This window comes from Taeniopygia guttata, chromosome 1A (assembly GCF_048771995.1).
Source record: "Taeniopygia guttata chromosome 1A, bTaeGut7.mat, whole genome shotgun sequence".
NCBI lineage: Eukaryota > Metazoa > Chordata > Aves > Passeriformes > Estrildidae > Taeniopygia > Taeniopygia guttata.
This window is the reverse complement of record NC_133025.1, coordinates 7,506,244-7,529,308: the sequence shown is the minus strand read 5'-3', so window position 1 is coordinate 7,529,308 and position 23,065 is coordinate 7,506,244. Positions and strand designations below refer to the sequence as shown.

General features: G+C 42.7%; 1 protein-coding gene across 2 annotated transcripts in view; it reads right to left on the bottom strand.

Moving 5' to 3' along the window:
- Positions 1–23,065, bottom strand: part of ELAPOR2 (endosome-lysosome associated apoptosis and autophagy regulator family member 2) — a 96,416-nt gene that overhangs the window by 35,565 nt on the left and 37,786 nt on the right. The window contains exons 1-2 of one of the 2 annotated variants that reach the window (XM_072919075.1): positions 11,976–12,039; positions 11,728–11,848 (exon numbers count right to left, since the gene is read on the bottom strand). In XM_072919075.1, the coding sequence (XP_072775176.1) occupies positions 11,728–11,848; positions 11,976–12,005 (151 nt within the window). In that variant the 5' untranslated portion in view covers positions 12,006–12,039. Of the gene's footprint in view, positions 1–11,727; positions 11,849–11,975; positions 12,040–23,065 lie in introns of those variants that run through there. The other variant, XM_030291082.4, reaches the window with a different exon arrangement.

Here is a 23,065-nt window from a genome sequence, read left to right as displayed (position 1 = left end):
TGAACATGACCCTGTGTGTCTGAATTGTGACTGCACTTTGTACAGCTTTTCATCCTAAATATATAAAGATGTCCTGACTCACTGTGTCAGCATTATTAATAAATCTTGCTTTATTTTAGCCTTTTGAAGGGTGCAGAGAGAAGCTATCAGGAAAGGAAGTAAAGTAAGCTCTCTCACAACATCTCTGAATTCTTTAACAGTTTAAACTTTTTTTTTTTTTTTTTTTTTTTTTTTTTTTTTTTAAGAAAGTAAATAGCGAGAGATTGAGAGTGCTGCTTAACCATTCCAGAATCATGAAATTCAACTATGGAGTCAAGAACCGTGAGCAATTCACTGCCATAATGAAGATGCTGAGGGCAGCAGAGCCTCCTCTTCCATCACAGCAAGGTTGAGCAGAGATTGTTACTTTAGCTGAACTAATGTATTTTAACCCCTTGCAAACTGATCATTTGAGAGAAATAAAAGTGTACAAGAGATCAGGCCAGCTGTCATGCAGGACACATCATCCATCTCTCACCTTCTAGGAAATAGATGAGCCTTTATCTTATTTAGGTGGGGAATTACCTTCTTTCCTTATAAGAATTATATTTCAAAGGCAGCAGCATTTCCCATCAAAATACTTCCCCCTGCAAGCAAACTGGCTCTGAGCATGCCAGCTGCTTGCCAGGTTCAATTTGGGGCTGAATGTGGCTAATGACAACAGGAACCAATTGGAACAGATGCAACATTTGGTCTCATTCCAGCTGGAGAAGGGTGGGGAGGAAATACAGTGTGTGGTGAGCATGAAGATGGTCTCCTCTCCTAATGTCCCATGATTTGGTCTTCCATTAGTGGGGAGACCAAAAGCCAGGGCAAACTTTCTTTAATCTAAATTGCATTAGTTCAAGAGTTCATGCCAGCTGGAGACAGGGAGGTCAGAGTCACTTGTGGAGGGACAGAACACAGACAGATGATCCATCCCAGGGCATCTCAGGAGCTTCTCCTTCCTCCTGGCTGCTCCATATCATTGAAGCTTGGCTGAGCACAGATGCAGCACTTCCCAGCAGCCACAGAAACAGCTGGAATTATTGCAGCTGCTGTGTTTGTGAAGGGAACAACGTGAGATGCTGCCAGCAAGAAGGGCTGCATCACAACTTAGGAAGTTAAGGAGTGATGCAAAGTTTTGGGAACATAAATTCTATATTTTAGGAGTGTGCTCTGATTTGTCCTCCACTAAACTTCTTCAAAATCCACAGGAAAAATTATTCTTCCCATTAGAGGAAGATTCTGTGAACACCCCTAACCCTAGAGTCCATTTGTTTAGGCATTTGATACTTAATTTTCAGAGAAATCATCTCTACTGAATAACTGGGCATCACTATTTTCTATCCTTGTCTAACTGCAAGCTTTACTATTACACCTTTCAAATATCAGTTTGGGTGTTACACACCAACTTACACACAGCAATGCACATTATGAAGACTGAATGTGATCTTTCTTTCTGTGAAGAAAACTGTGAAATGCATGAAAAGATTTCATGACTTGCCCCACCATGGGCATTTTTAAAATTGGAAGAACATTTCCAGAGGCAGTTAGGAACAGCATGACACACTGTGGTGCTGGATACACTGCTGCCTTTGGAGCTGATACAATTATTGGTGATTCGCAGCTGTAGCTTTCCTAAATAACTACAGAATGGGGAAAAAAAAAAAAAGGTGCTGTGGTTTGTGCAGGCAACTAGTCTTTCTCACAACAAGAAGCTGTAAAGTACTGTTTAATTAGACATTGTCACAGGCAGCCACACACATTCATACACACATGCAATAAAGCTGACAGCTTATGCACTTAACAAAAAATTGACATGAGATCGGGTACTAATAGCCACCACTGTATAAGTCTTGTCAAACAGACCTCATTTCATTCTTCAAAAGGATTACCAGTCACTTGATAAAGGTGACAGAGTGGATGTCATAGACTTAGGGTTCCTAATGCAGTTAGCTGAGTTTTGCATGTCACTGATGAAGAAAGATGGTGCTGCACAGCACCAGCAGGGAGCACCTTAAAGGGATTGAGATCTGCCTGAGTACCAGACCTCAGACGGGGCTGTCGATAAGAAACCATCCTTGAGCAGGGAGGAAGGGGGCAGTTCTGCCTGCCCAGGACTGAGTCTGATGGCTGCCCACATTTTTCTCAATGAAAAGGCAAAAAGAAAAGGGATGGTATCAAGACTGGCAGGGGAGAAACTGTTACCAAGCCTGAGCCCCCTCAAAGTCCGCGTGCTGTAGGAGAGTCAGAGGTAAAGACAAGCTGCTGAGGGCAAGGAGTGCCAGCCCTGCCTGCAGAGGGCTGAAATGTATCCCAAAGAGCAGCAAGCTGAGGGTGAGAGCAGACCCACCATTCATCAAGAGCTTCCACTGTCGAGGCATCCAAAAAGGTCACTAGTGAGATCTGGATAAACTTAGAGGTGGAGGTAGAGATATGTAGGATGAAATGTGTGTTACAGGGAAGAAGATTGTTATAATGCTGCATATAGATGTGATTTGGCTTTTTTATGAGGTCAGTACAAAACAAAAGGACTTCAAATAGTTTTAAAATTAGAGGTAATGTCCTGCAGTGAGAGATCTGAAGTGCTTAATCTATGTGGTTTATCACAAGAAGATTAAGAGTCAACTTGATTAATGTATAAGCATCTCCAGGGGGAGAAAACACAAGATTCTGCTGCACTCTAATCAAGCAGACAAATGCATAAGAAGAGCTACCTTCTGGAAGCTGAACCCAAACAAACTCAAATTGGAACCAATGCACAGATTTTTAATGGGAGGAACGACTGATTGTTGGAACAATCTGTCATGGCATGTGATAGACCCTTTGTCTCTCAAGTGTTTCGTGTCATAACTGGATACCATATGGAAGAAAAGCTCATGCCAAATACCCATTATCAGCCCCACCACCAGCCCAGCTGGGTGTATTTTAATGGTCTGCAAGGTCAGACTAGCAAATCTAATTAAACCCCTTACTCTCAAACTCTTTGAGTCAAGATCAGTGGTGCCCTGCCTCTCTCCTAGGACACACCACGAGGTCTGGGGCATCCTGAAGCAGGAGACCTGCTCATGGTGTAACTTTGCAGTACATCACTTGGCAGATCTGATTGCACTTTACCATCACTTTGCAGACATGGAAACAGCTCCCCAGAGGGCAAAACAGACCATAAACAAGCTTGTCTCATTTGACCTTTGACTGCAAGTCTCTAGAGTCACATTCTGTCTTTTAGTACAGAGGTGGCTCTCCTGGTGACTTTGGTGGACTAGGATCAATATGAGTTGGCAAATTTCTCTTCTACTAACTGACCATAATATTCTCACATTGTTTAACTCTCTAATGCTGGGGATAGGGACAGGATTACCAGGAAAAAAGATTGACATACAGAGTAGATCCTCACATGTATTTGGCTACTCAGCTTCTCCTGAGCACCGTAACTTTCCTCTGGAGTGTGTTCCCATGTCAAGTATCTTTCAGATACTGCCACACTGTGAGAGGGATCAGAATATTTGAGATTTCACCAGAAGATTAACCAAAGCTGTCTCAATTCCCTGCATCCTCCAACACCAAACTATAATGTATTCATTTGCTTTCCTCCCTTATGCAGCTCTGGCCACTCAGTCTTACCTCTTTCCTCATACAGCTTCGCATCCCACACCACTTGGACCCACTACTTCTACCTCCATCACTTTTCTCAGCAGACTTGTTCCTCCAGACATTTCTTACTTAACAATACCTAAAACTATCTCAGGTCTCCTGTTTATTGTGTTGTCACCGAAAAAGTGTACATTCATGTGTATTCTTCTGTGTCTCCCTGGCTCTCAATAATTAGGATTAAAAAAAAAAAAGACACAGGACTGGGTTTTACCAGGTTGTACTACATCAGAAGGGGATAGCAATTGAGCAATTCTACACAAATCAATGAAAATACAAACCAAAACTAATGTCAAACACTGGTTTTCCATCTCTCCCCTCTCCACTCCTGTGTTGTTCATCCAAAGCCCCACAGTCTGGGGTTCAGGTGATTTGCTGCCATCTCCTGCAGGCAGAGTCAAGGCTGAATTGTCTCAGCCTCCCATGGGCAGAGGTGGAAATCTGAGGTTGGCAGCATCAGGCAGCTGTGTCTCAGAACAGCTGCTGTTTTCAGCAGACACATGTCACAAGCCTGGAGGGGAAGATGTGGCCAAGGACAAGCACGTGGAGGCTTTTCAGTGATACCCTGGGGCACCAAGGTCCACACAACATGGAGCCAAGGACCAACCAAAGTACAGAATGAGGAGGAAAAAAAAAGAGGAAGACAAAGGATGAGAGGAAATCATTGCTTTATTATTAATGCTTCCTATAATCTTGCCAGCTTTAGAATGTCTTCTGTGAATAATTTATACGTGGCTTCTCCAATAGACTGTGAATAATTGATGTTCGTTTTCTTCAGTCATTATTTCCCAATGTGTTACCAGGAACTAGACTGAATCTTAATTTTAAAAAAAAGTCTGTCTAGGCTGTTTAGAAACCTGATATAACTTGGGGAAGAGTACCTTCTGTGGAAAACCTTTGCATTTCATAGGAAAACATAATTTTTCCTTTTATCCAAGAAATAATGAAATAGAGCAAAGCTTTTTTCAGTTCACCTCTTTTCCCCAGCTGGCCCGGCACATTGGACACTTTTATTATCACTTTATTGCATCATTTGGACACTGAAAGGTGTGGGTTTGGAATGGAAATAAACATTTCACAGCAGTGTGGTGTAGAGGGCAGAAATGCAGTGATTACCAAGAAGTTAGGAAGCACATTTGCTATCAGGGTTTCAACAGCCATCCCAGTGGAGATGGCAGGAAACAGATCTGGAGGTGAGTGAGCAGCTCTCCAGCCCCTACTGACTCCTTCAGGCATATCTTGATTGCTCATCAACCAAAGTGGTTCTAGTGCCCTTTGATGTTCTCTGCACACACACACAGCCCTTTCCTCTCATGCCTCTACCAAGCCCAACAAATCTCAAGGTCTTGCCAGCTGCTTCCCTATTGAAAGAGAAATTAGTGACTCAGAGGAATTTCCTTTTAACTTTTTTATTACATGGTGTACACAACCAAGGTGAAGAATTAATCAAAAGACACTAAGGCCAACCTTTCCCTTCATAAACTCAGTACACACATAAACATGCAGTTCCCAGTAACTCTTCCCAAGAGAAGATAATTAAATGTGAGGGTTCTGTGCAAACTCTTCAGCTTTTTAAGTATTTACCTATTTTGTTTTAAATCTGTGCTTCAAAAAGCCAACAATGTGACTTGTTCTGCAAGGACAGTGTCTTGCTCATGCACAGAGTAAAAATTCTGGAAAAAATACTTGTAAAACTGGGGTATGTCTCAGGGTATCAATCCACATGGAAACACCATGAAGTCTAGCCTCAAGCTTCAAACCTAATACCACCAGCAAGACTCACATACCTGACTGGAGTCAGGAACACCAGCAAGCAAGGATGCTCTAAGAGGAACAGGAGTAAACATCTGCTCAAGTGCTTTGCTAAATCACCACCTGTCAATAGCAACTCTCAAACTGTGCTGTGCACACCCCTGCTAGCTGAACAGCTTTGACCCATGGCAGCTCTGCATTAATATGTGTGTGCACACAAAATTTGCAGATGCCCACTGACCCAGTTCTTACCTGCCTGGGATATCCAACTTTACCAAAGACTGAGAGAACATCAATCTCAAAACCTTCATTTAAGTTTTCTGTTATGAAAGAAAAATGCTAGAACTCCTGCTGATTGCTTAAATTGCCCTAAAGTGTTATAAAGTGTACAGCCTTAAAAAGGTCATTTTGCCTAATTGAGACTGCAATTAGCAGGAAGATCTGTATCCCCTCCTGTGGTATCCTGGGAGCAGATTACACAAGTTAGAATACACTCAACAGACACAGCTCAGCAGTAATAAATCAGGTCAAATTTTGCTCTCAGACTCCAGTAAAGCCCATTGTAATTGAGGACAGCCTATTTTCTGAAGTCGGTGGAGCTTTTCACATTTCTCATTTGGCACAGGCTCACACAACTCACTTCAAAACTGAAGCACATTTCTGATTTCAAAGAAGTTGCTCCCACCTCAGTGGCATCAAGTGTAGGTGCACTTTGCTGAGCAGAGACACAGAATCACAGAATTATTAAAGCTGGAAAGACCTCTAAAAGCATCAAGTCCAAGCATTAACCCAACACTGCCGACTCCACCAATAAACCATGCCCACAGGTGCCACATCTACATGGCTTTTCAACACTTGCAAGGATGGTGATTCCACCACCTCCCTGGGCATCCTGTTCCAATATGATCAAGTTCTTCTATATTAACAACTTTTTTTTTTGTCTCTTTTCTTAAGAAATCTTCCTGATTATAACTAGCATTTGATACTGACTCTAATAATGACCCTATCAGCACTTTTTCCTCTTGAACACAGCAAATCCAACTCCTTTAAAAATGTTCTATTATTTTCACTATAGTTCTTTATTATGCACACAGCACTACAAAATGAGCAGACATTTATGAGATAAGGTACAACCTATTCTTGCCTAGGATGGCAAAAAATAACTAATATTCTGTGGAATAAGAGAGTTAATATTTTAAAAGAATATGAGGTCAAAGTGTGAACTTAAAGCTCTTTTTGGGCAACAGTTCTGCTGAAATGAGAATATCAGTGCACCTGGGCACACCCTAAACCAGGTAATTGGGCTGTACTGAAGGAAGGAAGGAAGGAAGGAAGGAAGGAAGGAAGGAAGGAAGGAAGGAAGGAAGGAAGGAAGGAAGGAAGGAAGGAAGGAAGGAAGGAAGGAAGGAAGGAAGGAAGGAAGGAAGGAAGGAAGGAAGGAAGGAAGGAAGGAAGGAAGGAAGGAAGGAAGGAAGGAAGGAAGGAAGGAAGGAAGGAAGGAAGGAAGGAAGGAAGGTTCCAAATTCAGACTCTGGAGTGTAAAACATGCAGCATATGGCCAGGCTGGCAGAAGAGCCTGATGGTGGCCACAAAAACAGACTGCAGTGCAGTGTTAGCAGGAGCACCATGCCAAGTGCTGCTCCCACTGCCAAATCCCAAAAACTCCCCATTAGACACTGCCTATAGCCCCACACCAAAACAAAAGGTTCCCAGAGATCCCAGCCATAAGGGGGTGCAGGAAAGGGCTTAGCCCTAAAGCAAGCTGCTCCCTTGGACTGCCATCAATATTTTGCATTTTAAAAGCCAAGCAACTGCCCTGATGGCAGTGATCCTTATCAGCTAAACTCCCTTCCTGCTATCAGACTCATGAAGGAATCAGAGGGAGATCTGTGGTAATTAAAAATGAAGGAGATCAAATTAGTAAAGCAAATTCCCAACTGTCAGGAGTGATTCAGAGGTCTGGATTCTGCTGAAGGAGGCTCTCTGTCTGTCACTCCCACCTCCATGTATGTACCTGACCTCCAGCACAGTATTGGGAAGATGCCCAGAGGAGATACCTTAAATGGGAAGCAGAGGAGAGCCAGAATAGCTCTAGAAGTAAAAAATATTACCTTTTCCCTAGCCAAAATCTTTCTGGACTTTTAATGCATCTCTTCACAGGAACCCTTGCAACCACGATGTGGCAGCATCAAAAATGTGACTCAGCTCTGAACAAACAGAAACCTGAGAGTGGTGCCCAAGCAGTCTGGTGTGGCCATGCCATGGCCTGTCCAGACCTAGCCCAGCCCCACAGGGTGGCCACTGAGGTACCACACCACCTGAATGGGAAAACACAGGCTGCAGGGCCTGAAAGTGGTGATGACTGCAGCTCCACAGAGCAAGGAGAACAGAAAAAAACAGAGGGGAGTGAAATACAGAATAGGGCACGTTGTCCCAGTGCCTTGCAACTGCAGAGCTGCTGCTGGAGCTTCCCTCACATATCTGGGTCACTGCATAGCAGAACTTCCTACAGCACCACAAAAACCTCTCATGTGAGCCTCCTTCCTTCCTTCCCACCTACCACCCACATGGGAGAGATGTGGAGGGCAGGAGGGTAGCAGGAGGGGAAGGTGGATCATTGTGCTGCTCTGTGCTCGTGGAAAGAAAAAAGTGTAAAAATCCTTCTCCTAGTAACCAGGTCACAAAGCAGTCAAAATATGACAGTCCTTTCTACTACACACCCCATGAGTATTTCTCAGAGGACAGTGTCTTCTCTGCAGGTAAACTGTGCTGATTAAGCTTCTGAAGACTCAAAAACAGGGTAGAATTCTGGCAGGTTTTGGAGCCTACAGCAGTTTCAGGGAATGTTGAGGCTGTGCTCAGCAGGACACAGTCAGCTGTGATTTGCAGGTCACTGTGTGCTTCAAAATGCAGCAGAGCACAGAGGCATCCAACCTAATTTTAAATGGTTTCACTCAAATGAAAAGCAGTAAAACACAACATCCTGGAAATGAGCACATCTCAAGACACCGACTGAGCTCTGATGACACAGTCCAATTGCTCCAGATATGGGAAGCACCTGGGCTAACACATTTTTAGCAATCTCAAGTGTCTTTCCACTCCACTGGAGGCCACAGTCTAGACGTATTTACAAAGCAGGAGACATTTAACATATTGTTATACCATCTTCCAAATTTCTAGTTCAGGCACAATTTAAAGAGAGTGACTGCTGAGCATTTGGAAGAAGGAGAGGTTGGCACAGTATTCTCAGGATTCAAAATTAATGACAGCCTGCACATCACTTCTCTTTTCAGGGAGCAGTAAAGATCAGTGGCAGATATTCTCAAGCAGCAGCATTTCTGAGTAGATGAAAACAACTGCAAACATTGTGAAGTCAGCAGTGATGGCAGATGTGTTCCAAAAAAACTCACTTGCTCATACAGATTCCCTCATACCATTGTGTCCACTGAGGGCTCTACCAACCTCAAGGAAACAATTTTAAAAAAGCCCTAAGACCTCATGCTGCTTCACAACTCCAACTGCTATACAAGTGCAACCCTCTCTTAAAAGCAGAGACATAGGTAGCTACAGGATATCTCAGGACTAATAGATGCTGAACAGAACTTCTGAAGATAGCAGACCTCTGGAAGGAGGAAACTGGAAGCTGGAAATTGTCCTGCCCAGAGTGGTGTTACTGTAGGCCCTGATTCTGCAGGCTGAAGGACCAAAGAGAAACCCAAGGGGACTCCAGGATTCTACCAAATGCCAGAATGAGCCCCAGTTCTTATGTCCTGGCACAGGGTAGGACCTGCGAGATGTAGGAGAGTCTGAATAAATTTGTAGAATGACCAGAAAGATTCATCTCAGAGGATATGGCATAGTTCTGGCATTTCTTAATAGACCTTGGGATAAAACAGCACCAGGCCTGAGACAGAAGGAAGGCATCTCAAGGAGCTGTTAATGTGGCCTGGCCAAGACTGCAGCACAAATCTCACTCTGCACACAATCCACTAGAACACAACTAGTAGCAGCCTCAGATAAAAAAAGATACAGAACCTTTTGTTTTCCTTAGGCTGCAGAAATGTATGTTTTTAGTGTAAGATGTCCTTGGTACAGCTGCTGTATTGTCAGATGAGACAGAGACCACCAACTTAGAGACTATGACAAGACAGCAAGGAGATACCTGTCAGCATCTTCAACACAACTCATCATCAACAGCAGACCCCCATGTGAAACTCTAGAGATTTGTGGGGCAATCACTTTTCAAAAGGTGCCTCTCCCAGTTTATCCCACCCACTGGAGAATGGACTGTCAGCCAAACTCTATGCTGGTCAAAATATTTTACAGTAAAAACCACTATGTTAAGCAAGCTGAAAGTGAAAGGTGTTCCCTACACATTCCTACAGTGACTGACTGCTGTTGACAGATTCATGTTTTCAGGTTGGAAGATTGGTTGTTCTTTAAGGAAAAGGTGAAAGACTAAGAGATGAGAAAACCTAAAATTACTTTAGCCATCAGAACATAGCCAGGCAGCCCAAGCTGCCAGTTAATTTACTACAGACAGAAAAAAAAGATAGAACTCCAAGAGCCCTGGGAGATGGGATCTGAGGGCTTCAGTAAAAAAGTCAAATATCTGATTGCTTCTCAAACCAGCTGAATTGCCGTGGGATTTAACAGCAGCACCACAAGAAGGAGATGAGTTTTCCAGTGTATTTAACAGAATCCAGTATTTTGGTGTATAATATCAGATCCCATCTACTGGGAAAATTTTTCACCTTGTCTAGCAGGGGCCAGATATTTTTATAAACCAGCTGAATTCTCATTGGAATTGATTTAAGACCAGAAAGAGGCACAAACAATAGAAGATGAAGAGGGAAGTGAACCATTTGTCAAAATCTGTAGCAGAAAGTTGAGGATAGTGTAATGTTGCTGGACTTAGACCATTTATCACAAGATTTAAGAAGAAATAATGTATGTCACAAAAAAATAGTTATACCTATGTCCTCCAGGGTACACCAAGAGTGGTTGTGCAGCAGAAGAAATAAAACTACCTGCTCCTTTATAGTGCAGGCAGCAAAAAATGATAGGCTTGAAGTATTACAAGGGACATTCAGCAGCAGAAAAATCTTTAACAGGAGGGAAAATGAAAAGAACTAAATATATGAGCAAATATCTGGAGAGCTTCTGGGCTCTTCATCACAAGAGGTACCTGAAAACAATCCAGCCAAATATCAGCCATGAATGACAGTCATTTCTACTACAGCCATTTCGGCTGGAGGGTGAATTATGGGGTCATCTGAGGTGCTTCTCAGGTCTGTATTTCTGTAATTGGAAAAGCACATCCTAAGGACATACAGAAATTCCACATTTAAAACCCTGGAAACTAAATCCAAATACCAGGAATGACACATTCTCAAATGATGCTTGCAAGCAGTGAGAAACCTTACAGTGATCAACACTGCTACAGAAAACATTTATGTACCTCACACTGGAACATAGAGAAATGAAAATAAACCTTTAGAGGAGCAGAGTCAGAAGTGAGTAAATCTGACATCTGCTGCAATAGAACTGAAAAGATGTTGCCATTGTTCATCCTGCTTGTCAGATACAATAATTTATACCCCCTGGTATAAATTACTGCTAGGATCTTTTGTGGCGAGAACTGCTAAAGCAAGGAAATGTGATGGGAAAGAATATTCAGACTAAGAAGTTACGAAACAGTGAGAGATGTGTTTGCAGAGCAGCAGTTTGTTTATATCCCCCAGATGCAAAGAAGTGTTTCAACATTAAAAAAAAATGCAGAACCAAGTGATATGAAAACACTCCAAGTTGCTAAAAAAATAAATGCATAAATAAATAAAATGCAGGAGATTCATCATAAAAATACTCAGGCAAATAAGACATTTACCGTTCCTCATGCATTCAGCTTATGAATTAGCTAAATAATGGAAGTAACGAGAATGTGGACACTATGCAAATACAGTTTGATCACTGGTGGTCACCATTATGGCCAATACAGCTATAAATGACTGGAGAGCTGCAGAACTGAAGAGCAGGGCAGCTCAATGCAAGCAACCACAGCTCTTCAGGGGGTGCTGTCATAGATGTGCCTTGTCTGTGAATCAGCATAAAAGGGTATCTGTAGCAGTGACTTTCATGGATACACTGCAAAACAATCCCTGCTCCACATCTCCAGGAGAGAGAAAGCTGGGTTGGAGGGGAAGGATGACTCAGGGAAATTCCAGACATCAGTGACAACCCTATTTACAATGTAAATAGCACAAAACCCAGTAGCAGTCTGTAAAATGAAAAGTCACAACGTACTGCACTCCTTCCCTCTCACGGGGTCAGGTAGTCCGGAGCACTCCGCTGACGGATTCGGGACAGCCACCCTCCATCTGGAGCCGCTGCTGTCGCACTCCGTGTACTCGAAGTGGTAATCTGTCTGCAAGCAATTACAAAGAGTTTCAGCTTCATCATAACATTTGCATATTAAGCTCATTAATCAAGACTGGGATTAGCAAGCTCAGTTGTAATTAAACCAGAGAGGAAGTGGCTGGCGTGGAACATACTGTGCAGCTTTGATGAGTGCCGTGTATCATCACAGAGCAAGCACGGCTCTCATCAGACGCTGCGCAGCACAAATGCTCGGGCAGAAGGTGGGATTTGCAAAAGCACTTGATAGACAGGAGGCAGATTCCACTAGAATATTTTTCCTAGTCTGTTAGAGCAGGATTGGTGGAAAATTTCTGTCCATCACAGTATCTGATCTACAGCAGCCAAGGAGGCTTCCTCTTTGATCAATAGAGCAAGCCGTACTAGAGCACAAGTCATCCCATGATAGGCTGAATGTGTAAGATGGATGGAATGATTCCCCCTGCAAGTGCCTTTCCCTCTTTGTCAGCTTAGAGGAATCCCAGGCAAATTAGGGCAGATAAACCTTGCACTGGGATACCTCTGAAAATGTCATCCAGGGTCAGCTCTGAGGAGTACCTCAAGGCAGAATTGTGGTGTGAGGGGAGATCTGTCCTGTGGTCTCTGGGGCTGAAATAAGCCCTGGGCAGATTCAGTGAAAAAGAGTAAGAAACTTCCTAGCATTAGCAAGGAAAGAATATTAGCCATTTGTCTTATTAATAGCATTGACTCAGATCCCACATAAAATCTAGAGTCACATTTAATTACATTGTTCGTTTTGTGTGTATAGCTCTGTTTTCAAATTCATAGACCAGAAGTTTATGATTAAAATAAACCTCAGCAGCATCTCATTTTTCAACCAGTTTGGGCAGAAATGGTGAATAACCTTCTTCAGAGGGAACAAACCCATGTTCAGATGACACGCCCTGGCAAGTTCCATAAGATGGTTCCATATGGGCAAAGCCACCTCCAGCTCCCTCTGCAGTTAACCAAGGTAAAACACTGCTCATGTGCCTATTTTAGATGCCTGTTGCAGAGGGGACAAGGGGATAACACATCCTAGAAACACTTCTTTCTCCCCACTGGCTACAGAGGAAAACTAGCACTTAACTTGGATGGAGCCTCCTTCATTTCCTCAGGGGAACCCCACCTCCAACACTGCACATCCCTTCTGCCCCATGAAAGTACCACCAAAAAGCATGGTACCAAGGAAAATTTAGCCACAGGCTCGATGCTTAAGAAGCTTTGGAGCAGCCTGGTGTGGTGATCCATAATGTCTGGTGGGCTCTTTTCAATTTCTGTGTCTTCTCCAGACAGCACTGACCACGAACCAAGGAGGGGAGGCAGTGGCCGTGTCGGCAGCCCAAGCACAAGAGCTCTTCAGCTGCTGAGCTCACTCTCACTACATGAAACCCCACCCAAGGGGCAGCAGAAATCTGCCTTCCTGCCATGACTGCAGACATCAGGCCCTTATTTTGATGCCCTAGGAGGTGCTACGCTGCGCACACAGGGATTATTCTGGGCACAATCTTCTCCTGTTCCTTTCCTTGCAACTGACATTGTACATGATGGAGCAGAAGAAGGGGGACCAGGTGGACAAGAGTTGATCCATGCTGGCTCTGATATAGATTAGTTAATTCCTGCAGATATTCTCACATGGAGAAGACTTCCAATTCTCCTCATTTATTTCCAGAAAAACAAGCAATACTGAGTTTAATACTTCTCCTACTGTTACCATAGCTCTCCAGAGATATTCAGATGTTAATAAAGTTCTACCTATACATCATTAAAGCCTTTGCTATTTTGCATCCAGGTGCAAATAATAATCTGATTTCTCTGGAATTAATATTTTCATGGCTGAATAATTATCTCTGTAGTTCAATGAATGGTTTAGAGTCCTAATTCGCAGCACAAAAACTATTTGTCTCAAAAAAACCAAACCCAGAGCAACACATGAAATATGATATAACACCCTGCCAACTCTACAAATATACTCAATTATATTATGTATTTTCTCCCTTTCATATAATTATGCAATCTTTCAGGAATACTTTAAAAAAATATTCCCGAATCATCTCAGTATGAAATCTGCTATAAGGCACCCAGAATACACAAATGTAATAGATTCATCTCCTAGTTCATATGACATAAGAAAAAATGTATTTATTAAATTAAATATGCAAGACTGGAATGAAGCAAAGAAAAGGATATCAAAGTGCTCTGACTCTGACTTATTTTCAGATCCATCTTCTAATTAATATCAGATTTTAAAAAAAATTACAGTGAGCAGTTTGGTGTCAACAATCCAGGTTGCTCTCATAGCCTCTTTCCCTCCCAAAGCATACTTCAGTGATGTTGAGCCAGCAATGCAATCCCTCTGCAGCCAAAGCAGGTCCCAAAAGTGGGGCAGCTGTGAGGGACACATCATGCAGTGAAGAAACATCCCCTCTAATGGCTGGATAACTGTCAACTATCAACAGGGATTCAAAATTCAGGACACTAACAAAAATTATAGAGAATAAAAGGCTTCTGCTCTCCTTCCATATTCAGGCAGATGAGTCAAGTTTCCATCCCTCCACATCACACTCCTGCTTTAACCAGTCAGGTGAGGTTCCTGGAGAGATGGACCAACTCATGTCATTCCCTCTGATCATCCCATCCCTGTGTGTAGCTGTGTCCACACAGGAGCCACAAGCCTCAAAAAGTTTGTACAGCAAAAAAAGAATTCTGTGTTTTTCCATTACTTTTCTCTGTACTATGCTCAGTTCCTTTGTGGAAGAGTGGTTGTGGTGGGGTTTTTTGTTCGTTTTTGTCTATCTGACTTTCAACTCAGTTTTCTGTCTGGAAACACCCTTATGGACAGGGCTGTTTGTCTGATAAGGGACTGTATTGAGGACTCTTCAAATTATATTTTGCCTTTGGTTGCATACACATGCATAGCTCCAAAAATCTCTGCCAGCTACAAATGCTACTCTCTTAGAATCAGACAACCACAGAATCCCAAAATGGTCTAGGCTGGAATGTTAAAGATCTAGTTCCAACCTTCCTGCAATGAATCTGAAAAAAAAAAAAATACCCAGAGAAACTGTAGATACCTCATCCCTGGAAGTGCTTGAGGCCAGGTTGGATGGGGCTTTGAGAATCTGGGATCATGGAATGTGGGAACCCAGGGCAAGGGGAATATCTCCCTGTCTGCCCTGGGCTGCTCTGACGCCCAGGAAAGCACTGACTTTGACCCTCATTCATGGAGAAAACGTCCATAGTTTCAAAGTAAAGTAGAAACCACAAAAGTGTGAAATAAATTGTAGTTTAGTATGTCACATGGGTGAGAAATTTAGGTTTTCAGATTTTTAGCATATTGTAGATAGATACAAGCTAAAGGGTACAAGGTGTTGTCTCAAGTTTCTTTCTTCTTTCTTCTTCTTCCTTCTTCTTAGGTTTAAGTGGTATCTTGTAATGAGGTAGAAAAATCTGCATTGTGGGTCTTTAGGGTCAGTTATTGGGTTAAAAAGGGAAATAATCTAGATGTCACTTCTTAATTGGGTAGTTTAGTTTTTATTAAACTTAAAAGGCCTTGCAACATAAGGTTGTTGGCCATTTTTGTGCTGTTTTCCTGAATGCAAAGTCTAGGTGCAGTGTGCTGAAGTCATGATAAGATAACAATAAAACAAGAACCTGAAGACTGAAAAAGTCCTGTGAGTCTGCTTTTCCTAACAAAGAACTGCTTCAAGAAAGTTTCCCCTTACCAAAGAAGCCCCCAAAGAGTTGCCCAACTTAAAACCCACAAACTCACAGTGGAAGATGTCCCTGACTGTGCCACAGGGTTTGGCATGAGATCTTTAAGGTCCCCTCCCAACAGAAACCATTCTGTGATTCAGTGATTCTATGAAACAAACACTGAGGGCTGAGCTGTATCCATCTTTTATAACCAGAATACATTTGTGCTGCATCACAGGCACAGCAGCAGCTCCCAACTCCAGCTTTAAATTCACCAGCATGGCTCCTCACGGTGGGTGAATGAAGCAAGAACCTGTGGTTCAGCTACATCATCCAGCACCTCAAACTGGTTTAAGAGCCACAGTGATGCCCTCAGGCCCCAGAAATGCTCAGTCCATCCCTGTGAGCTGGAAGCACACCTTGGCTGCAGCACCCACAGCTTCCATCACACACAATGTTTGCAGGAATATTTCCTGGAAATTGCCCATTAGTGCTGCTCACCGGGCTCAGAGCTTCTGATCTGCCTCCGGAATTTGAACTTCCAAAGATAGAAGGCTGACCATGGAACCACCACAGCACCATGGCACACTTACAACACCTTTGTTTCTCATGGAAAAATGAGAAATGTTGGGATTTCCTCATGGAATCATAGAATGGCTTACAATGAAAGGAACACTGAAGATTGTCTACTTCCAACCCTATGACAGAAAAATTTCTTCACCCACCAGTTCTCTGAAGCGAATTCATGGCAAATCCATTGCCAGATGTTTTCTGTTGCCAGCTACTACTTTGGCTTTACTTTCAATATTTCTTCCCACTATCATCCACTCACACAGTATCTTTACATTTGGCCACAGGCCTGTTTTAATTTTAACTGTAGTTCTGATTCTGTTTTATTACTTTTCTGCACTTGGCCTTCATCTTCCAAATATGTCCCTCCCCTAGTTCAGCTATAATTTCCTATAGCATTTCCTATTTTATGATCATAATTACTAGGGTTTGACAGAACTGGTTTGAATTTCAGACCCAAAGAGGAAGCTTCAGACCCAAAGAGGGAGTTTCCATTGGAAAGTGCCTCTCAGGAAAAAAATTAACAACATCCCACATAGAGTTAAACTCAGAAAAAATGCAATTTTCTAAATGGAAAATTGATGCTGTTCCAAGAAACCGCTCAGGATCAATGTGTAGTCCTCAGCATTAAATTTCAAATGCAAGGTTAATAGTAACTTGAAAAATGCTCCCAAAAATAGGCATCTGTGTTTGCTTTACCCTGTGCCGAATTTTGCTTTATTGTTCTTGGAGAATCAGTGAAATCACATCAGCAGTACCATGCAAAGCTGTACTGAGAAACTCTCTGACCTACACATGCTCTCATTGAAGGACACCCTGGACAAAAAAGAAGCCCTTGTGCATGCACATGACGTCAAAGAGATGTCACTGGTCACAGCTCTGCCGGGGGAGGAAAACACGACAGAATTTTTCCAGCACCCTATGCTCAAAACCCATCAACATGGGATCGATGGAGTGGGCTTGGCACCCTCGCACGCATCCTGTGCAAAGCTCCAGCAGAGATCTCCTGGCTCCTGGGGCACCCACACCTCCTGCCCTGCAGCCCTTCCCCAGCTCCCAGCCCACCAGGAGCAGGCTGAGCAACACTTCATCAAGGAGTGTCCCACCCCGTGTCCCCTGCAGCTCCACTGCCCTCATCTCACACAATTCTTGTCTTCACTTTAAGTGGTACCAAGTGTCCCTCCTTGCCCAGCTCGCCAGTGCATGTAATGTTAGATGTTTTCAGACCTCTGCATCTGAGCTAGACATCTCACAGTCCTCCACGAGAGTTGACTGACACGGCATTTCCAGGGCACAGATCCTCTGTCTGAAAGTAAATGCCTGTTTCAGGGCATTTCTGAAACTCTACAAGTATTGTTTTCTTCTCCACTGACTAAAGAGCTTTCTTCCAGACAACCCCTGTAGCAATGAGCTTTCTCCACAACAAAGAGCAGTACCCTCTTCCGTGCCCTTCCTACTTTTCTGCACCAATTTCTTGATTCCTGCCTTTCACATAGATGGGAGATGCCTTGCACTCCTTCCACTTAATTAGAACTGAAGAACAAAGAGGGCACAAGCCCTTACAACCAGTTCCCAATGCACTGAATACTCATTCTGGGCAGCAAATACTGGATGAAGCCCAGGAGCAAAGAGCATTTACCATATCTGTTATGAAACACAATAGCAAAAGGCTCCTGCAATTTAACAGCTTGCTCTACTCCTGTTGTTTTCCAACCACAGACATCACTGACCCAAATTAAAAAAAAAAAAAAAAAAAAAAAAAAGAAAAAGAGCCCAAAAAATACCCCCCAAAAAAACCTCTTCTATGCTACCTGGCATATATTACTAACCAAAAATTCTCAAGAGGTCTGACACTTACTCCTTCCCTGAATGTGGATTTCTTGTTGCACTGATACTTTTGCTTAACCCGATTAAGTGCACACAATGCTATTAAAAGATACTGCTTGCCAAAAGGGGCATCCATAATCTTTACAGACCTCTGTGCTGTCTATATTTGCATGTACAATAGGGATTAGTTGCCTATTTGTTAAAAAAAACCTCAACCCTCCTCACAAATAAAAGTCTCTTTTAAGGAAAGAATGGCTACAGGCAGAGATAAGAAGGGAGCCCAACCTCACTGAGCACTGCTGTGATTCCCCCCAGACTAATCTCAATGAAAATGAGTCAACATTTTCACTTCCCTGCTACACCAAGAAATGTCACCCCAAAAGACAGCAGATGCAGAGACGTGGCATTCTCCCTGCATGGCTGTTTCCCATGTCTGGCATCTATAGCATTAGCACACTCAGGGACTACGCTTTCAACACTTTGAGACAGAGCTTTCAAGGGCTGCTTATCAGCCACTTCTAATTCAGGCCTTGAAAAAGAGAGGCAAGTTCCCATTTCTTGTTAGTTTTGAGCTTCTAGCCCTTCCTCCTCTTTTACCACGCTCATTATTTGTAATTGTATCCCAATTATCCCTGCTGCCCCTCTGTGCTCCTATCACCCCAGCCCATGAGGAAGCAACAGACCCTTGAGTCAGCAGGGCTGTCACATCACTCCTCCAGACCTAATGCCCAGCTCTACACTCCTCCCCAACATGAGCACATTCCTCTTTAACCTCCTTTGAAATTACTTATATCAGTGATTTTCAGCTGAAAATTTGAGCCAGGCTTTCAATTATTCCTAAATCCCCGAATTCCTAAAGCCATTTATGTGTATTCTGCCACATTTCTCTTTTCTGGACCCCTAATTCATTTGAGGCTGTTTTGGCAGTAAGAATCCCAGCCCTAATTGCATTACTTAGAACTTCACAAGGCAGCTGCATATATTCAGACTTTCTCAAAATCAGGCTATTTGCATCTTAAATCTAATTCATGCACCAGGTTTCAATCACTAGAAGCTGAGGTTGGAACACTGCCAAAGCCATCTGCAAATTAAAGATGAACTGAAGAGGTTTACTGAATGAAAGCCAGAATTCAGCAAAAATATATCATCAATATTTGCAAGGAATCAGAATAAATGACATTTTACTAAGTTTTTATATAACCTATTTAAATCTAAACCAGGATTCTAACCCAAATGTGTTAAAATAAATGTCCAGTCCTAGGCCAGTGAGCAAAGAGACCTGCAGTGGACAGATGCCTGCAGAATGATGGGTGAAGTTCAGAGAGCCATGAGCAGCTCTGTCAGCAGGAGAAAGACAGGGAAAGCCTTTAGCAATGTTTACAAACAACAGCTGATAAAAAAAGTGTTTGGATGAATGTAGTGTCCCACTGGAAATGAAGAAGGCATTGAGCTCTCACACAAACCGGGCCAAAGGACTTCCTTTGCTCTTGGTGAACCTGCTGCAGCATGGGATGATGACCACCAGAGAGATAACCAGGAGGTGGTTCCAGCATATCCCAGATGTTCAGAACAGGACACAGGAACTGCATCTGTTTGTCCCTCCACAGCTGCAGTTTGTACAGATTCCTTTCCACACAAGTGCCTGAGGTTAGATGGGGCAAGCCCTTGCTGGTCCTTCCTGCTGCACCAGCTGTCACCTGCTGGGCTGCCATGGACATTTTGAATGTGTTGGTGCAGCTTCCAGTCCACCTCCAGAGCTTCCCAGAGATGCTTGTCATAAAAACCATGTGTATTACTACAGCAGGGTTTAAAATTAAGAGATTGCAGAGTTAGAAGGGCATTTCAGAAACCATTTAGTCCATGTTCTTGCCCCCCACACCTAAACCATTCCTGACAGAAGTTTGCCTAACCTTTTAGCAACCTCCCAGTGATGGATATTGCACAGCTCTGCAGGGTGAAGCTCGTAGTTATTGGCTCAATAAAACGATGCTAATGTACTCAGACCATTCATCAGGCAGCTAATGAAGCAGATATCATCAGCCAGGGAGATGAGCAGAAGAGCTGGGAGAAATATCTAGGGGTGAAGAGTTTATTTGTTGAAAAGTGCAGCCCAAAAGATACCATTTCAGCATATAAAGAGATTCAGAGAGCATGGCTGGCCTCAAGGGCTGGCTGCATCCCTCCAAGAAATCACATTTACTCTGCTATACATGTATATATATTTACTACATGATTTGTTGGAGATAGTTTCTTAAGGACAATGCATTCCCATGTAACACAACATCAGCTGCAAGAAACTGCAGGGCTGTGCTCTGAACAGTTCTCTTGTCTTTCAGGCACCCTGCCTCTGGCTGGAATCAGTGCAGAATTCTCCAGCCTCACAGGACACCAGCCAGGTCAGAGACTGTCATCTTCCAGCAGAGATGGTACTTTCTCACTCTGACACCTCCTCAGCCTTTGCCAAATCCCTTTCAGCCTCAGTGGCTAAGATAGTTTTTATTATCATTACCTTATTTTTCCTTTCAGGGACCATTTTCAGTCTGAAAAGGTCAGGTCAGCCAGCAGTCCTTTGACTATGAGAAATTTATTTTTCTTTTAAATAAAACTTCACAAAAAAGCTATGTGCAGACAAACCCCATCCATCTTTGAAAGTGTATGGGATTATTTATTTTTGCAACCTGCAGAAACAAGTAGCTTCTAGTAAAGCACTGTTTCTTTCATCCAGGGCCTTATCTGTTAAGTCAATAAAAGATATCCATTCACTTCAAAGGACAATAGGATGAGCCACAGCTAACCAGCTCATGTACTCATCACCCTGATGTTGTTTCAATAACAGGTAATGGTCATTGACATCCTTGCAAGTGAAGCTCTAGAGAAGGCAAAAACCTTTCTCCCTTCTAAAATATTCCCATTGAATTTCATGGAAGGAGATACCAAACAGAGAATTCTACAGGATGGCACAAAATGGCCCTCAAAGAGATTCTTTTCAGCCAGACAAACTGCATTTGCCATCCAGTGATGGCTTAATAAGCTAATAAGAAGTGTTGAGCAGTTTGCCTGTCCCAAACCACATTTTTCTTTTCCCTTGTGTCAGCACTACATCTAAAAAGAACCTGATCCATCATAAAGTCAGTTTTTCTCCTTTTTCAGCAGAACAGCTCCCTGCACATTGTGTCAGCACTGCTGTGGACACAGGAAGGAGAGGTAATGGGTGGCCAAGGCAGAAAGATGGAGAGAAAAGCATTTCAGTCAGGAACAGGAGTGACCTATTGCTCATACAGACTTAGACTGGATTAAATTGATGGAAAAAGTACTCCTTGATCCTGATGTCTTCTTTCCCAGCTTCCACAGCTTTATTATTCAGGGGTTTGAGTATCTCAGGCACCACAGAACATTTTAATGAATATGGAAATTAACACAGTCTCTAGGGATACACATCTCCAAAGCCACTCAATAGAATTTCCAAATGCATATTCTGGTTCTTAGCAACAAAGCCTTACAAATCTTCATCAAAGAGAGACTTTTTAATGCCAGTCAGACCATAGAAAATTGAGAGTTAAGAGAATAAGCTTTGTGCTTTAACTGCATCTTTGGTGAAATGCTGGTTCCTGTTTCAAAACCTCCTATCCCCACTTTACAAAAAACAACTTGCAGGAAAGCCATCAAGAAGAAATGTAGACATGATGATACACGTTTGCATTGTATCTTAAGACCTAAAATATTTTTTTCCTAAAGGAGAAAGGAGGAGTTAAACCTCCCACCCTGCTCCATCATCCCTCCATAGCTTGACTTGGATGATTTGGAGATGGGGGAGTGAGGGCTGTAACACATCTCAGATAAAGCATGAGATGGATGTAGCAAATGGCACCTTGTAAAAATGGCAGGAGACATCAAATGCTTTGGCAAACAAGGCTGGGTCTTCTTTACAATGCACAGGAAGGTTATCATGGGCATAGGTGTAGTCCTACTTCTTTATCAGCTGCTGGGTGCTTGAGGAGTCTCAGAGAAGTGTTCACTCACCTGCCTTTCAAGTATAATCTCATTTGGCACACCTGGAGATGATACATTTCCCCACAAATTATTTTGGGAACCAGACTACTTTATATTGTCTTATCTGAGGCCAAATACTGAGACAGGTCAGGAGTGGAATCCAGAAGCTAAGTCCTTAAACATATAATAACTGCCTTATCTACAGGCAAAGGGCAAAACCACAAAACAGATTTGAATTTACTAATGCAATCCCACAGTATTTTGCCCACTGTCTGCTGCCTTCTGGGAAATGGGAAGCTTGGAGCACTTTTTTTCTTTACATTTAAGACTCTGTAATAAGCCAGTCACAAGTGCAATAAAGAGGTTATTTCTGCCGGGAGAGAGCTTGTAAAAACAGCAGGCTAATAACATGTTCTCTATCTCTGGCAGGTCATTACACATATAAAAGCCACCAAAAGCACCTATCAGAAAGAAGGAATAAGATGTGAAATAGTATGGCACAGAAAGCAGCAGAAGTTTCCCACTCAAGTTTCCTACTGTCAATATCCCTGTCATCATCTGTCATTTGAAGTCCCATCCCTAGGCTGAAGGGATACTCCCTGCAAGCATTTCATTTGGCTTTCACTGCTCAGGACTATGGGAAACAGTGCTGGTTTATATCTTTGGAGTATGTTTGTTTTAGAATAACACTCCAGTCAAACAAGAGCAATTCAAGCATCAGGAAAAACATTTCAACTCAGCTCAGGTGGGACCAGCTGCCAGGACTGGATTGAGGAATTCCGCCTTGTCAGAAAACTTTTTATAACATCCATACCTGTATCTCCTAAAATACCACCAAACTTTTTAGCTGAAAGTTTAAAAGTTAACTGTCTCAAGGGCAACACAACTTTCTCAGGTCACAAATAAATTTAAATGATGGTATAAAACTGTCTGGCTTTTTTCCAACAGAGAGGATAGAAGAGAAATGAGAGAGACATGTCCAATATCCAGCGATTCCACTGGGAGGAAAATCTGCTAGACGTGATCAATTAATTCACTGTAATGAAGAGCACTGTAACCTGCCATCAATCATTTTTGCCCTGTGCTTTGTATCACATGGATTTCTAATACATGCACATGCCAGGGGACCTGGAGGAATATTACT